The sequence below is a fragment of the Metopolophium dirhodum genome, chromosome 1 (genome assembly GCF_019925205.1).
Source record: "Metopolophium dirhodum isolate CAU chromosome 1, ASM1992520v1, whole genome shotgun sequence".
Taxonomy (NCBI): Eukaryota; Metazoa; Arthropoda; class Insecta; order Hemiptera; family Aphididae; genus Metopolophium; species Metopolophium dirhodum.
This window is the reverse complement of record NC_083560.1, coordinates 36616404-36633583: the sequence shown is the minus strand read 5'-3', so window position 1 is coordinate 36633583 and position 17180 is coordinate 36616404. Positions and strand designations below refer to the sequence as shown.

At 33.3% G+C, this 17180-nt stretch overlaps 2 protein-coding genes and 1 long non-coding RNA gene across 4 annotated transcripts in view; 1 reads left to right on the top strand and 2 right to left on the bottom strand.

Moving 5' to 3' along the window:
• The window catches only part of LOC132935255 (uncharacterized), an 89922-nt gene that overhangs the window by 52459 nt on the left and 20283 nt on the right, over positions 1 to 17180 (top strand). The gene's annotated exons all lie outside the window — the stretch shown is intronic.
• LOC132935861 (uncharacterized) lies at positions 536 to 3298 on the bottom strand. 2 transcript variants are annotated; one of them, XM_061002499.1, is made up of 4 exons: positions 3245 to 3298; positions 1907 to 2088; positions 1154 to 1366; positions 536 to 1100 (listed from the first exon to the last, which is right to left on the bottom strand). In XM_061002499.1, the coding sequence occupies exons 2-4, from the start codon at positions 1920 to 1922 to the stop codon at positions 943 to 945; spliced, it is 387 nt and encodes a 128-aa protein (XP_060858482.1). In that variant the 5' UTR covers positions 1923 to 2088; positions 3245 to 3298; the 3' UTR covers positions 536 to 942. The 2 variants fall into 2 exon arrangements, with proteins under 2 accessions (XP_060858482.1, XP_060858481.1); XM_061002498.1 differs by lacking the exon at positions 3245 to 3298 and having other exon boundaries at positions 1907 to 2434.
• Positions 16175 to 17095, bottom strand: LOC132933843 (uncharacterized; the record flags this gene model as incomplete). Its single annotated transcript, XM_061000115.1, has 1 exon — positions 16175 to 17095. A coding segment is annotated over exon 1 (921 nt), but the record flags the coding sequence as incomplete, so codon positions are not given.

The window sequence follows — 17180 nt, the reverse complement described above, 5'->3', positions numbered from 1 at the left end:
ATATGATTGTTCGTTATCTGTGTAATTATGACACATACAACATACAGTGCACAAAGGTTGATTTGTTTTTAATTTATCTACTATTAAATGTGTAATATAATTATAACCAAAGTCCGATTCAGAACGTAGTAATACATCATTATCACAAAATAATAATAATTTAAATAAATGTATAGCCTCTGATTTACGTATGTTTAATACTAATTTCAATTGAGCAATTTCTTGCTGGTTGACTTGTATCCTTCGTATGGGTGTTGGCTTTCCAGGAAAGATACGTATGACGACACCTTCTAAAGTTTAATTGTTTTCTCTACGCTTTTGCAACGACCTCCGCATGTTATACTATACTAATTGCCTTATTAGTCATAGTGTCAAATATTATTAGAAACGTGCGGTGCGCTGTACATAGTTAATATATGACTACTTAATACGTGGGCACGTAACACCTCCCTTCTAAAAAAAAGACTCTATGTTTAAAAGCTTAAACATTAATCTTTAACATTTCCATAGTATGTAGTTATTACAACAGTTTTACAATAGTGATACATTGGTTATAAAATAGTGATACATTTGGTTAGTAATATAATAGTAGTTAGATATTAGTACATTTTTTTTTTTTTTATATAAGTATATAGTTTCTTTTGTTTTACATTTTCTTCTCAGTCTAGTGTTAGTACATGGCGGTCATATATGTGTGGTTAATATACGTATTTTGTTACATTTATATAATTTAATTATTATAATTATTACATGTTTATATATGTATTTTTGTGGTTAAAATACTTAAGCTATTACCTAAAATTATAAAATTTGACATTACATTTATTACATATTTATATATCCGTCCTATATTCTATTGGTCTTATATGGTTTTTTGTTTTAATGATTGAATCGTTAGTTAAAATGTTATCTATACGAGGAAGGAGCACCTACAAGATCCTCTCAAGTAGCCGCAGACTTGACTGACGTGGACGTGGTCTCCATGTTCGGCAATGATATAGAAGTGATTGGAAGGGTATCGCTCAATAAGCGTGTCCAATTCTCGCAAACACTCTGAAACTCCGCCAACTCCACGCGGCACAATGACACGGCTGATATATCTACAAAATGTATAAATTAATATTTTGAAAAAAAAAAAATATAAACTGCATACCTGTGGATTGCAGAGACAAATTTTGAAGCCAGTTCACGTCCAAGCTCGTCAATGAGGTTGTCATATTTCTCATATCCCATTGATCATTGTATTTTTTAAGATCGACAAATGCCGTTAAATCCCACTTAGATGTCGCAATATTTACTGTTCCGTGGTTCTCGTAATATAACCCGGGTTGATGTGGTAATTTTTCGTCGTGGAATCGTATAACACCTGTTACCATTGAAATGCAGACAAACGTTAGAAATTGCCTGTAATTATTGTGATTCGTTTATTAAGTTTTTGTAGGTTATCTTTTGTAAAAGTTTATCAAATAAACATTTGGTTAGGATTACGTCGGTACATGGATCATGTGCGTTTGTTATGTCATGTTCTTTGCGAAAACACATATCGTGTGTTTCAAGTAAGTTTAACATTCTACCGTTTTTGTCAACCCATCCTAATGCTATGGTTACTATGACGCGTTTGTGGTACATTAACTGTAATGCGAATCGTTGGTTATTGTCATCATCATATGCTTTTATGTTCAAAATAGGATAGTTTAAATTTAGTTTGTTTAAAATAAGCGCGTCAGTATCCCCGTTCCATAAAACAATTATTGTTCTTTGGTCGCCACGTTGTATGTAGTTGTAAATCGTGTCCCTATGTAAATTATTTATATTCGAATTTATGCTGTCATAGATTTGTGCTAAACTTATAGCAGCTTTGGCCGATGGCCACCCAAAAAAATTAATCAGATTTTTAACTCCCCACGTTTGCTCCTTCTCATTGATTGGTCTAACGGATGAGTCCGTTAAAAGTAGTGGAGGTCCTTCCAATTTTATTACTTTAAATCGGTCCAAACTATTAGATAACGCTCCGCAGATTAATACGTGTTTGTTATTTTCTAACACGGTGAACTCGAAATCAATAACAATAATTTGTGACTGTTGTCCCTAAAACACAAAAAAAATACCACATTTACTTAGTAAAATAATAATAATGTTGATAATAATAAAACAAAATAATAACAATGATCGTAACTACTGATTAATTTTTATGGCTATCTATATATATGTATATTTCGGAATTACATGTATATATAATATATATATATATATGGTCATTCATTGACGGTTTAATATTGTTTATGTGTATGCGATAATCACGCCGGCCTTTCTTAACGGTTATGTTTTCATTATCATGAACCATTATAACCTCGTACGGCCCTGACCAATTAAGACATAATGTATTTTTTTATGCTGTTCTTTTATTAATACTTTATCACCTACGTGTACATCTACCGGGTTCATATTCTTATCGTCATTTCGTTTATTTGATTCTTTTTTGTTAATTAAATTGTTTCGCGCGATCTCATGTGCTTGTTGCATATTACGCTTTAGATCGAAAACATAATGGTCATAGTTATATTGTGGTTCGACTTTTCTCGATAATATTTCCGGAATAGTAGGTTTATGTCCGAAAACAAGTTCATGAGGAGTGTAATTAGTTAATGTATGAATTGTACTGTTATAGCAGTACATAGCATAACAAAGCAACTGGTTCCACTCATTATCTTTGTCGACAAAACTACGTAGATAAGCTTTTAACGTCTTGTGTGAACGTTCTAAAAATCCGTTTGCTTGTGGGTGAAAAGGAGTGGTCTGGGACTTTTCGATATCAAGTAATATACGTTCGTCTTGCATGGTCAAAATGAACTGATTAAGTTGGTTTGTAGTAAAGGTCCTACTATATCTAAACAGATGTGCTCAAATGATTTGGTAACAGTAGTTGTAATTAACATAGGTTGCTTAGTATTTAAGTTACTTTTGGTTTTCTGGCATACCTCGCATCGCGCTATGAATCATGGTTTTTTTTAGATTTTTCCACTGATAATTTGCTTTTTAACCGTTTAACTGTTCTGGAGACCCCGGAATGTCCCCCCAAAGGTAAGTTGTGGTATTCGTAAATAATTTGCTGCTTTTCCGTTTCGTAGAAATTTTGTTCCTTATAAATATGAACGTTTATGTTTGTCCCTTTAAAAATGAATCTAATCATCGATCGGGTTCGTTCGAAACAAGTCATGGTAGTGTAGTAACCCGTCGCTCTCACCTGATTGGTTACTGCACACTTCTTTCACGACGAAGGCACGTGCACGTCGGTACTCTGGATCGGAAGACAGTAGTGGGTTTGGATATAATAATAATACGTTAACACAAATATAATTTACGAAACATTTGTTTATTACACAATTTTATATATTTAATTTACTACTTAGAAATTTGTCGGTAGAATGTTATTTCTACCGGATAGTAATTATGTTTTGTACTATGACTGGGGATTAAGTACTTTAGCGTGGGTGGCGATGCGGCTGATACTAGTCCGCGACCCACAAGTACTGAAAGCTGGGATAACTACTTCTGAAGACTTTGTGAAACAGGGCCCCTATTTATATGAGACATGCCAGGAGAGAAGGAAGAGCTATTGACGTCATAGGAATGGCGTGATGCGTAGTTGATCGGCACCATCCAATGAGGTGTCGGCATTAGTGGCCTATTCAGGTGGCGTGATGTTGATTTAGCCGCCTGGACTTTGGAACGCCGTTTTCCTGCAGAAACGGCGGTTTACTACATCCCTCCCTTTTAAGAATGATACTCCGTATCATAAAGATGGGATGGCTGGGTACACAGAATATGCCATGCTCCTGGGTATTAACGTTTCATGCTGGATTTCGTTTCTCGGTGAATTTCTGGAACTGAGGGTTGCCTGTTGGTTCTCGGTTATCTTGGGTTGCTCGTAAATCGGAAGTCGGACAACTTCTGTTTCTTGTCCGAGACTGCTTGCGTGCGTTTGTGGTGTAGGGTGCGTCTGAGCGCACCAAGGTAATTGTTCTATGCAACTTGCCATGAACAGGATAAGACTGACAATCGTTATTGCACTAATTACATATAGTAAATAGTCATGTTTGGTTTTACTGTTTTTGATTTCTTCCGTTTCGACGTCCCGTGATATTTTTTCTTTTATCTCCGATGTAGATTTTGCAACTATATTTAAGTCGAACATTTGATTTGTTCGTACGTGTTTGTTTTTTAAAATGTTATTGGTTAAACCAATATATGCTTCCATAGATTCCCTCATTTTGGAATTTGGTATGAAATCGACGTATTCGTTGTCCGTTTCTATCTTGTGTGGAATCAATATGTCTCGGGTTGCGTATGGTCTACATGTTTCGTTAATTGACAAAATTCCTATTCCCTCTAAGAAGTGATTCTTGCTTCACTTGTCGTGATCGCATGTAATAAATATGGTTTCACCTTGAGTAGCTTAGATCCAGTCATTTTTGAATTTTAACTTATGCGATAGATTCGTTTGTAACTGAACATGCATTATCTCGCAACTTTCCGGAACTTCCTTCGGATCTTGTAGTAGAAGTACCTCGCGTATGCTTCTAGGATGTAAAGGATATATTTCAGAACACATGAGCAAATCATTGGCATGTTTACATTGATTTCTATCGATTTCGTCATAAGTGGAATACAATTCTTTTGACCTACTGATTGCTAAATAGTTATGATTAGGTTTTACATATAAACAATTATTTTGGTCACAAATTGGTATTAGTATAAGCTGAAAAAGAGTTAATTTATGTTAATATACTAAAGGTACAGTTATAATAAATACAATTTTGTCGTCTGAAGAATATATTGTAATGTCTGAGAGAGGCATCATCTCTTCTACGTTATTTACATTTAGTTCCATGGGTAGATTCCTCCCACTGGGTAACACTATTTTAATGACCATGAATTGTTTTAGTAATTCCGGTGCACTCATTAGACTGGGATGAACTAACCCTACCTTAGCTGCTTGTATGACGTCGAACAACATAGTGGTCTCAGATAAATATAATTGTAAGACGAGGTTCGTGTGAAAAAAATGATAAGCTAAATAGCTCTTTATGTTCAGTTCGTTTGTCATATTCGCTAGCTGATGGATAGCATCGCTTAAATCAATTAAAACAGCTGGCCCCTTCTCATGCTCGTCCTCGAACTTGATAACCCTTAGTTGTTTTCCTGCGTCGTTTACTTCAAAGATATTTGTATCTATAAGTTTTTTTACATTAGCGTTGTGGTGTAGAACGCAGAATTGGTCGCATAACCCGAACAGAATCTGGGCTGCCTTTGCTATCATTTTAAACGGGAAACCCCTTTTTGTGATACGTGAGCGACCTATTGTTTCGTATATAATATTTCTTTTTTCCTCTGCGATAAATGCAACTAATTTAGTTAATGAATAAATAGTCTCACAATTTGTTTGGGTGATATTCCGGTCTTTTAGATAAATACACAATTTATACGTTGCCCCCATATATTCGTCTATTACATTTTTCCTTTCGTAAAAGTGTGAAATATCGTAAGAAGCTACTATGTTCCACTGTGTTGTCGTTATTTTCATCGGACCTTGATTTTCAAAATACAGGCCGGCTTGCGTAGTTAACTTTTCGTCGGTATATTTTTCAACGCCGTGAGCGGATTAGTCTGAAAAAATGTATGAATTATAGGATTTGTGTTGTTTTTTTTTTTTTTAATATAAACCACATGATTACTTATAAATTGCCCTTATATATAAACGGTTACCTCATTATGCTTTTGCCTACACACGCACATTAATCTATCAAATAAACATTTAGTCCATATCACGTCCGTGCACGGGTCATGCGCGTATGTTATCGAGTGATCCCGATTACATACTAATTTGTGCGTCTCAGTTAGATTCAATAAACGGCCGCTTTTGTCGGCATAGCCTATCTCTTCTTGGACTATAATTTGTTTTGTACTCATTATTTTTAATTGAAGATAGAAAATGCGATTGTTGTATACATCGAAACTTGTTAGTTCTAACATAGTATATTTTCCCAAACCTAGTCATGTCATGATTTCCTCATCCGTACTACCGTTCCAAAATACTACTATGGGTTCTTCCTTCCCCTTATCTAAATACTTTTTTTATACTTTTTATCGTTAAAGTATTTTTTTTCGAATTTATGCTGTCCCTCATTGTTTTTAAAATTGGAAATAATAGTTCTTCTTTCTTCTTAAAGATCCTACATATTTCATGGATAGCTGTTTCGCTCATTGGCTTGACCTCTTAAGTTTTCGTAAGAAGTAAGGGTTTCCCCTCAATCTTAATTGTCCTAAACCATGATGATAAACTTTTTATTTGTACTAAAACACCAAAAAAAAACTATACTATAATAACGATTATTTTATGCCTACAACCAATATAACAATAAAAGAAATTTAAAGGATCCTATAGCTAAAGAAAATATATACATATATTATGACACCAAAGTGTTCATAAATAGGTCTTGAAATATTTTTTTGTATTATTTACGTGGATCCTATAGTCCTTCCTCCCTTTCTTTATTGTTATATTTTCGTTGTCATGTACCATTGTTATTTCGTATGAACCTGTCCAATTTGAACATAGTGCGTTCTTTTTATTATGTTCTTTTAATAACACTTTATCTCCTACATGTAATTTGAGTGGATTTGAACTTTGATCATAGTACTGGTTATTCGTATTTTTCTTTTCAATTAAGTTATCTCTAGCAGTTTGATGCGTTTCCTGCATTATTCGTTAATATAACGCGAAATCTAACACGTAATCATCGTAATTATATTGTGGTTTCGGTGATTGTTCAAATGCCGATGGAATTATCAGTTTTTTTCCGAAAACCAACTCGTAAGATGTATACTTAGTTGAAGTGTGTACTGTAGTGTTGTAACAAAACAATGCGTAGCTGATTAGTGTGTCCCAATTATTATCTTTGTCTACGAAACTCCGTAAGTAAGCTTTTAATGTTTTATGTGATCTTTCGAGATAACCATCCGACTGCGGGCACCACGGCGTAGTCTTCGTTTTTTCGATTTTTAATAGCCTACAAACGTCTTTAAACAAATTAGATAGAAAATTTGTTCCGCAATCCGTTAGAATTGTTAACGGTATACCGTAGATGCATATAAAACATTCTACGAAAGCTTGCGCTACCGTGGCTGCGTCCGTTGAGGCTAACGCTATGGCTACACCGTATCGTGATAACTCGTCTTGTAATGTTAGAATATAAGTGTTACCTGCAGTAGTTTGTGGAAGGGGACCTACTATGTCTAAACAAATTTTATGAAATGTTGTGGTCACTGTTGAAGTAATTAACATAGGTTGTTTTATTTTTTTACCCGATTTGTTTTTCTGACAAATTTTACATTGTTTAATATAGGTTGCTACGTCTTGTTTCAAATTTTTCCATTGATATTTTAATTTTAAACGCTTTACGGTTCGGGATGTACCTTGGTGACCCCCTACTAATGTATCGTGATACTCTTTAATAATCTGATTTTTCTCGTTATCGGTAAAATATTGTTCTTTATAAATTGTTACTCCGATATTAGTGTTTCGGAATATGTAACGGAACATTGTACGTATGCGCTCGTAGCAGGTTAATGACGTTAACCCCTCTAGCCTGATTATGGAAAATGGATTAATTTTTTCTTCTATACAATATAGTTTAATTTCATTAATAGCGTTGTAATATGACTCGGCGTTAATTTCCGTATAATGATTATTCTTAAGATTGTAGAATATTACTAGTTTGTCGGTCCGTTTGATCATAACAAATTTGTTGTTTTCATTGAAAATTACCTGTGGCAGTAAGTTACTATCGCTTATTAATTCTCTTATCGCTGGATGTGTTATTATTTTATCGTTGGAAATAGGTAAGATTATGTTTTCATTACTTTGCGCGCGTTTCATACTTCCTTCTATTTCTTTTATTTTAGAATTAAAAATTGGCTTATTTTCCGCTTTTCTAAGTTCTTCGAAATCACTAATTGGCTCATCATTGGTAACAACATGTATACGTGATAAGCAATCTGCGTTCGAATGTTGTGAGCCTGCTCTATAGATTATTTCGTAGTCGTATTCTTCGAGTTGTAATCGCCATCGCATTAACTGAGACGAAACGTCTTTTATATTGAATAAATATGTTAATGGACGGTGATCAGTAATTATTTTTAATTTTTTTCTGTATAAATATGGTCTGAAATATTTTACAGCCCATATTATTGCTACCAATTCCTTTTGTTTTACACCATAATTCGTTTCGGCGGTATTCAGTGTCCTTCTTGCATAAGCTATGGGTTGATCTTTAGGTACATCACTTTGGGATAAGACCGCTCTAATCGCATATTGGCTCGCATCAGTCATGAGGTTAAAATTTCCGTTTTCCCAATTAGGATAGATAAGTAAAGGTGGGTTCATTAACGCGTTTTTTAATTCTTGGAAAGCGTTTTCACACATGTCCGTCCACACGAATTGTGTATTTTTCTTTAGTAAGCTAGTTAGAGGTTTTGCTATTTTGGCGAAGTTATCAACGAAACGGCGGTAATAGTTCAATAAACCTAAAAATGACTTAACGTCTTTCTCGTTTAATGGTCTCGGATATTCTTTAATACAAGTTAATTTGTTTGGATCAGGAGTTACCCTGTTCTTGCTGATGACGTGCCCTAAGTATAGAACCTCTTTACGTAGGAACATAAATTTCCTAGGTTGTAATTTCAGTTTATATTGTCGTAACCGCGTGAACACCTGCTCTAACTTATTTTGATGATCCAATAAACTTGACCCGTGAACTACAATGTCATCCAGATATACTGTACATAATTCCTCCAAACCCATTGAATAGATTTCATGGCTCGCATAAATGTTGCCGGCGTGGAATTAAGTCCGAATGGCAATCGCAAAAATTCGTATTGCCCTGATTTTGTAGAAAAAGCTGTTTTATGGGTGTCTCCCTTATCAATCATTATTTGATGATAACCACTCGCTAAATCTAACGTACTGAAGTATTTAGATGAACCTAAGGATTCTAGTATCTCTAATATATTCGGTAACCCGTATGCTTCGTTTTCCGTAACCTCGTTTAATTTTTGGAAATCTACGCATACCCGTAACTTTTGGTTACCGTCCGCATCTTTTTTCTTTTTTACTACTACGAGTGGAAAATTAAATGGTGATAAAGAATCACGTATTATATTCGCGTCTTTCATTTCTTTTACTTGTTTTTCGATTTCGTCCTCATACGCGTGTGGTAGCCTCTATGGACGTATGTTAATTGGTTTAACACACCTGGGTGTATTAATTTTATGTGTAACAATATCAGTGGCGCTCAATAGGTCACCTTCAAAGAAAAATAAATCAGAAAATCAACTACACAGGTCTAATATGTTATCGCGTTCTTCGTTATTAAGATGTTCCGTCTTAATAGTTTCTTTAATTTTTTTTATTTTATTAATTGAATTGTTGCCTTCGCTAGTAATAAAAACGTTATCATGGTATGGTTCCCATTTTAAATTACTCGTGGTGAATTGATTATAAACGGTTGTTCAGATATATTTACGATATTACTTATTATTTTATCACCTTTGACCAGACTGATACTATTAGCTATAATTACGACCTCATTAATTTTGTATTTTTTTTTCGTTATTGTTTCGTGATTGATTTTTTCGTCGGCTCTAATTTGTTATACACAATTACTTCGCAGCGGAATAATTAGTGCATTATTAATTATTTTTTCAGGTACTATTAGTACTTCTTTACCCCAATCCAATACGACCTTATTTAATTTCAAAAATGTGATGCCTATTATAACTGCTTCGGGTATTGGGAGATTATCGTGTACAATGTCAAACTTTACGACGAAAGGTTGTTCGTTTATATAAATCGGAATTACTACTGATCCTACTGTCTCTACCGGATTAGCATGAATACCTTTAATATTTTTTTTTATCTTTTTCGTTAACAATTATATGCCTTTTTAAACTTGAAATTTTAATAATGTTCATTTCTGAACCACTATCGATTAAAAATTTAATTTCGGTTTAAACGAATTTATCGGAAAAACACGTTATGTGCTCCTGCGTTATCGGTGTTATTATACGTACGTTACTTCCCGATTGTATTTCTTCGATAGACCTATTTTGATTGTCCTGATTATTTTCGTGCTTCTTTTTCTCGTTATATTTTAATTTCTGACATTCGCTAATGTTATGATTAGTTTTTTTACAATATTTGCAAAATTTAGTAGAATATTCGCGTTTGATTTCCGTTCTCGGACTTATTATTATTATTTGATTCTTTTTTGTTAATTAAATTGTTTCGCGCGATCTCATGTGCTTGTTGCATATTACGCTTTAGATCGAAAACATAATGGTCATAGTTATATTGTGGTTCGACTTTTCTCGATAATATTTCCGGAATAGTAGGTTTATGTCCGAAAACAAGTTCATGAGGAGTGTAATTAGTTAATGTATGAATTGTACTGTTATAGCAGTACATAGCATAACAAAGCAACTGGTTCCACTCATTATCTTTGTCGACAAAACTACGTAGATAAGCTTTTAACGTCTTGTGTGAACGTTCTAAAAATCCGTTTGCTTGTGGGTGAAAAGGAGTGGTCTGGGACTTTTCGATATCAAGTAATATACACATTTGTTTAAAAACGTCTGATAAAAAATTCGTTCCAAAGTCCGTTAGTATGGACTTTGGTATTCCGTATACACACACGAAACATTCCACGAACGCTTGGGCTACGGTTTGCGCGTCAGTAGCAATTATTGCCACTGCTTGGGCGTAACGTGTAAGTTCGTCTTGCATGGTCAAAATGAACTGATTAAGTTGGTTTGTAGTAAAGGTCCTACTATATCTAAACAGATGTGCTCAAATGATTTGGTAACAGTAGTTGTAATTAACATAGGTTGCTTAGTATTTAAGTTACTTTTGGTTTTCTGGCATACCTCGCATCGCGCTATGAATCATGGTTTTTTTTAGATTTTTCCACTGATAATTTGCTTTTTAACCGTTTAACTGTTCTGGAGACCCCGGAATGTCCCCCCAAAGGTAAGTTGTGGTATTCGTAAATAATTTGCTGCTTTTCCGTTTCGTAGAAATTTTGTTCCTTATAAATATGAACGTTTATGTTTGTCCCTTTAAAAATGAATCTAATCATCGATCGGGTTCGTTCGAAACAAGTCATGGTAGTGTAGTAACCCGTCGCTCTCACCTGATTGGTTACTGCACACTTCTTTCACGACGAAGGCACGTGCACGTCGGTACTCTGGATCGGAAGACAGTAGTGGGTTTGGATATAATAATAATACGTTAACACAAATATAATTTACGAAACATTTGTTTATTACACAATTTTATATATTTAATTTACTACTTAGAAATTTGTCGGTAGAATGTTATTTCTACCGGATAGTAATTATGTTTTGTACTATGACTGGGGATTAAGTACTTTAGCGTGGGTGGCGATGCGGCTGATACTAGTCCGCGACCCACAAGTACTGAAAGCTGGGATAACTACTTCTGAAGACTTTGTGAAACAGGGCCCCTATTTATATGAGACATGCCAGGAGAGAAGGAAGAGCTATTGACGTCATAGGAATGGCGTGATGCGTAGTTGATCGGCACCATCCAATGAGGTGTCGGCATTAGTGGCCTATTCAGGTGGCGTGATGTTGATTTAGCCGCCTGGACTTTGGAACGCCGTTTTCCTGCAGAAACGGTGGTTTACTACACCACGATTGAATTATTTTCACATACTGATATTGTATTTCCCAGCCACATCAAATTTGATAATTTTTGCTTATTAATTACTACTGAGTCACCGTTATTTACGTCTTCGTTTTTAACCGAAATTGTTAGAATATTGCTCGACCTCGGTGGTGGGCTCATTATATTTTCATTAATTTTGTTGTTTACCAATTATCATTTCCCCCTTCTTTAAATTAAGCGTAACATCATTATTGTTAAAAAACGGTATACCAAGAATTCCGGTCATCGAACCTGGAAACTTATCATTGACTACGTGAAAAACCACATCGTTATAATTTTTTTTATCAATAGTTAAATTGATTTTAATAATGCCTAAAGTACTTATGGAATTCTCATTAATACCTATTAATGTGGTTGTTGTACATTCTACTGGTACGTTATCTTTTATTGCCGATAATTTAATAACGTTTAAATCTGCGCCTGTATCAATTAAAAATATATTTTCTTTGCCCAATTACGCTTCTGAATCAATTTTAATTTGATTACCGTTCAACGAAATTACTTCTTTATCTGCCCCGTGTTTTAACATAAATACTGACCTATTTTTTAATTGTACTTAAGTTTACGGCAATCCTTAACTATGTGCCCCGGTTTTTTACAATAGTTACATGTCATTGTTGAATAAGAAGTACTACCCCCACTGTATTCTTTTTTTATAAAAGTATTAGTACTTCCCCCAGAGTTACCTGCAGATTTCCTTGGTTTTCTACACTCTTTACTTAAATACCCGGACCCCTCACAGTTAAAACACTTAGGTTTGTAAACGGAAGAAGAATTTTCATTAAGAGTATCGTATTTAGGTTTTAAATTATTATATGCTTGTTCTTCTTCCAATGCTGCCTTAATCATTTCGTCCAAAGTTTTTAATTGCATAGCACGTAAGATCGTTCGAATTGAATGAAATAACCCGTCCACGAATATATTTTGCGCTTGACTAGTCAAAACTCTTGAAATAATTTTATTTTCCTCTACTCCTTTATTTTTAGTCATTTCGTTAATTAATAGATATAATGCTAATTCTATTCTTGCCGCATAATCGGTAATTTTTTCAAATTTACTTTGAGTTATGGATGTTAACGGTTTCGTTAGATATGTATCAAAATAATTGTTCCCAAAGTTCGCTCTTAAAATTTGTATTAGATCTGTGTACGTCTTGATATTTTTATGTTCCGTAACACATTGTGATTTTCCCGACAAATTACACATTAATCCTTCAAAAACATCCCCTGAAATAGCATCATCAATGTGGGTGAATACAAATTTACATTTTTTCTCAAAAAGCTTTAAATCTTGATTTGATAACCCTGCGAACTCTGGTAAAATTCTGATTGCATCTTCGAAATTTAATTTATTCATTTTGTTAAGTTCTAATTGACCTACTAGATTTTGTAAATGCAATAAATAATTATCTCTTTGCACACCTTCTGATACTCAATGAGATAAATTGAAAAACCACTTTAGCTCTAAATCAATAGTTGACATAAATATAGAATATTATTTTACCATAAGTTTCGCATAATCTTAATATTGATTGAACCGGATTTTCTGACTACAAAACTGAAGTAACTGGACACGAATTAGAATTTTGCACTTGACTCGAATGTTGATTGAATCCAACTCGTAATGTTCATTGTAGTTGAACTGTATGTTGATTGTAGTTGGCTTGATTTTCTGTTTTGTATATATTTTTATATATAAATTGTTAACGTAAGTTGTACTTGAACTAATTTGTTGCTTGATTTTGTTGACTTCGGATTTTGAATGACGTTGTATTATTCTAATTCACTTTGTAGCTTAAAACATTCGAAACACCGCTGCCACCAAAATGTTGTAACGTGTCCGCTTCGTTGTTTACGACGTATGTTTGAAAGTAAAAGGTTGTTTTAAATAATATAACACAACACTTTGAATTTCGTTAAAGAATGGTATAATGATATTGATTAATAAAATAATAAAAGTTAAATTAGTTATTTAATTAAAAGCACGGAGACGACGACAATAAACACTCCGTAGGAGTCCGCGTGTCCGAAGTGAGTACTTACATAGTAATAACTTAAGCCTAAATTACAGTGTATAAAACACCCATATTTATGTGAACATTCAATGTCAAATATTGGGCTACGTGCTTTTGAATAAGGAAAAAGCCGTTAAAGAATTGACCAATACTGTCAATACGTGAGTATTTTCGTTAGTAGGTAACAAGGTAACAAAAGTTCGAAAACTTAGAATATCAATGAATACGTGTCACCTTGAGGTGTACTACACTGTGAACAATATTTAATATTTTTATAAGGTCGTCAGGGTCATTATCGTTTGATTCTAATAATGTTTTTTTAATCATTTCAAAGCCAACTATTTTATTATAAAGTAATTTTGGACTATTTAAATAATTTTTTCGCAATTTTAATATATAAGATGGTAACACGTACCGATATATTATGTTTATATCTATTAAATAATCGTTCATTTTCTTCGAACCCTCCAACTGCGTGGACGCGTCTGCCGCCCGCAGATAGGTATCGCAGTATGTTTCGCCAATCAATTGCTCTGAGTTCGATGCCTCGAGTAATCCGACGAAGTCCACGTCGGCCGTCGCGATGCCAAAATGTTCCTCGAATGAGGAAGGAGCACCGACAAGCTCCGCACGTGTAGGGACAGATATGGCTGATGTGCACGTGGTAATGATGTTCTGCGACAATGTAGAAATGGGTTGGGGGATATCGCTAAATAAGGCAGTCCAGCTCGCGCAGACATTTACGAACTCCGCAATCTCCACTCAGCACAATGACACGGCTGACATATCTAAATATTCTTAAATTACTTTTTGTAAAAAATTATATTTTATTAATGCATAATATACCTATGGATTCCAGAGACAAACTTCGAATGCATTGCACATCCAAGCTCATTAATGATGTCGTTAAATGTTTCCTCAAAATCTGGTCTACTGTTGTCATGTTCGAAGCCGAAACCATCATCGTTTCCTCCCAAACTTTCTGTATCTGGGAATTCATCCACTTCTTCGGATGCATGACCACTTCTATTACACCCTCCGGACAACTGACGAAAATAATCATCACCAGAGCTGTTATTGGATATTCGTTTTTCGTAGTCGGAAAAATAATATCTATCATTTCCAACAAATTCGTTTCGTTCGTCAACGATTTTTTCATTTTCTTCTGGCATAAATAGTTCAGGTCTATCAGTTTTTGACTTGACAATTCCTTCTCTATAGTCGATAATTCTGAATTGGTTACTGTTTTCTTCATCGTTTTCTGACGTTTTGCTGTTACCGATTTACGTAATACGGTTTACTACATGCCTCTCCTGTAAAATTGGAGCCGTAGGTTCCAATCAATAGTATGTCTTGAGGGTCGGGTAGAGAGTGTATGCGTGTGCTGATTGTGCTTCTTCTGTTATAGGAGGAGCCGTTGCTTCTGATGTTGCCGGTTCTTCCCCAAGTATTGTCTCCGTGCTCTGCCTTTGTACCATTTAATTTTGTTCTACAATAACACTTCGATGTTCATTGCTTTTGATTTGTAATGTAGTGATCGCCGTGAATTAGGTTATACACCAAATTGGACAACAGAAGTTTTCACTATCTCTAAAGTTTTAAATACAGATCCATTAACGTATCAACTAAAAGACAGTTTAAATAATTTAATATTAGGAAATTTTTATGTACAAGAATTAAAAAAAACATTTTTTCCCGATACCTTTCTCATTGATCGTGTAATAAAAAAACATAAAAACAAATTATATGTTAAATGGTTAGGTTTTGACAATAGCCATAATTCGTGGGTAAATGTAAAAGACACTTTAAAATAGCTAATAAGTGGATTTGTAATTAAACGAAATATATCAATCAATCAATACCTATTGTTCAGATTTTATAAGCCATCTCATCATTACAATGTACGGTAATGATCCAATTTTTATGATCGATTAATTTATTTTATTTTTAATAACTGTATACTAAATGCTGTATATACTTCATAATTGTATTAAATCTGATAGACGTTTAACCACTAAGCCTCTAGCAATTTTCCAATCCTTATACAACTTTACGTTACAGTTATCACGTTTTAAAATACAGCAACCTCTATCTAAATCAAAATACAGTTCCCTAAGATTTTCAATATCGAGTTCCATCAGATTTGGTATTTTAGGTTTGGATCGAATATTTGGTTTTACATAAAGTATAGGTTTGTGCATTCTGAAAAAAATATAATGTTATACAGCTTATGTCGTATAGTTAGTTGTTTAAATATGAATTTTGAAATGATAATAAAAATTAATTAATGTTTTGTTGTATTATTTGTATGTTTTTTTTATTTGATCTATATTTAATTTACTTAGTATTAATTTATACATACAAGGAGTATTACTAAAAACTGTAAAACATCTTTTACATATAATTAATTTAGATTTATGTTTTGTCTTTTGACTACGAATAAGTCTGTCGAAATTATTAATAAAACAATAATGTGATGTTTCACCACGATTAATCAAAAGCAGATCGAAATGATTTTTACTTTCTACATTATTCATATATAATGGGAAAACAACATTTGTATCATCTGTACTAAAAACATTAACTGACACATAATTTAAACGTTCAAATATTTTAATTTGTTTGACTGGTGTCGGATAATCGATACAGTGAAAATTTAAATCACTTTTCTTTTCAAGCATTTTAAAATATTGTTTGTTAAATTGACTTTTATTTGAAGGATTATTAAACTTAGATAAAATTGCATATTTAAAACATTTTTCATCATTGTTTTTTACATTTATAACAGCTTTCTTATTACGTATTGAGTCAGGTAAAATTAAATAACTTGATCCATTTAACGGGTTTACAATATTAATTCTTAACTGTAAGACATCAATTGAGTCTAAACTCCAACCACTCCCTCTAGTGACAAAGTCAGATTCTTCCTTAATAAGTTTATTAAACATTTTTTTTAATAAATTTTCGAAATTTGAATTTGTAAACGCTAACATATTTTCGGTTTTAAATGAAATATCTCGGCGTTCCTGTGTTAACACATGCACGTAAACACAATCAAGATACAAATTTAATTTAATACTTGATTGCTGTGTCATTTTTTTTAATTTACAAATTATCATATCAAAACCGTAGTCAAAAAATTTGATAAAGTCTATAAAATTATAATCATTTTTTAAGACATAAGTTTTTGAACATTTTTTTAACCGATCTAACTGAATGAGTCCGCTTCCAAGTATGTTCATGCGTGTTTTTTTTGTTACTAAATTTCGCTGCATTTTACTGTAATTAAATAAGAAAAATTACATATATATATATATATTTAAATTAAATATTAAATAGTATATGATTATCATTACAATA

Coding starts and splice junctions, on each gene's coding strand:
- LOC132935861 (XM_061002499.1), bottom strand. Junction 1,101..1,153: donor TTTGTCTCTGCAATCCACAG/GTATGCAGTTTA, acceptor TACATTTTGTAG/ATATATCAGCCGTGTCATTG.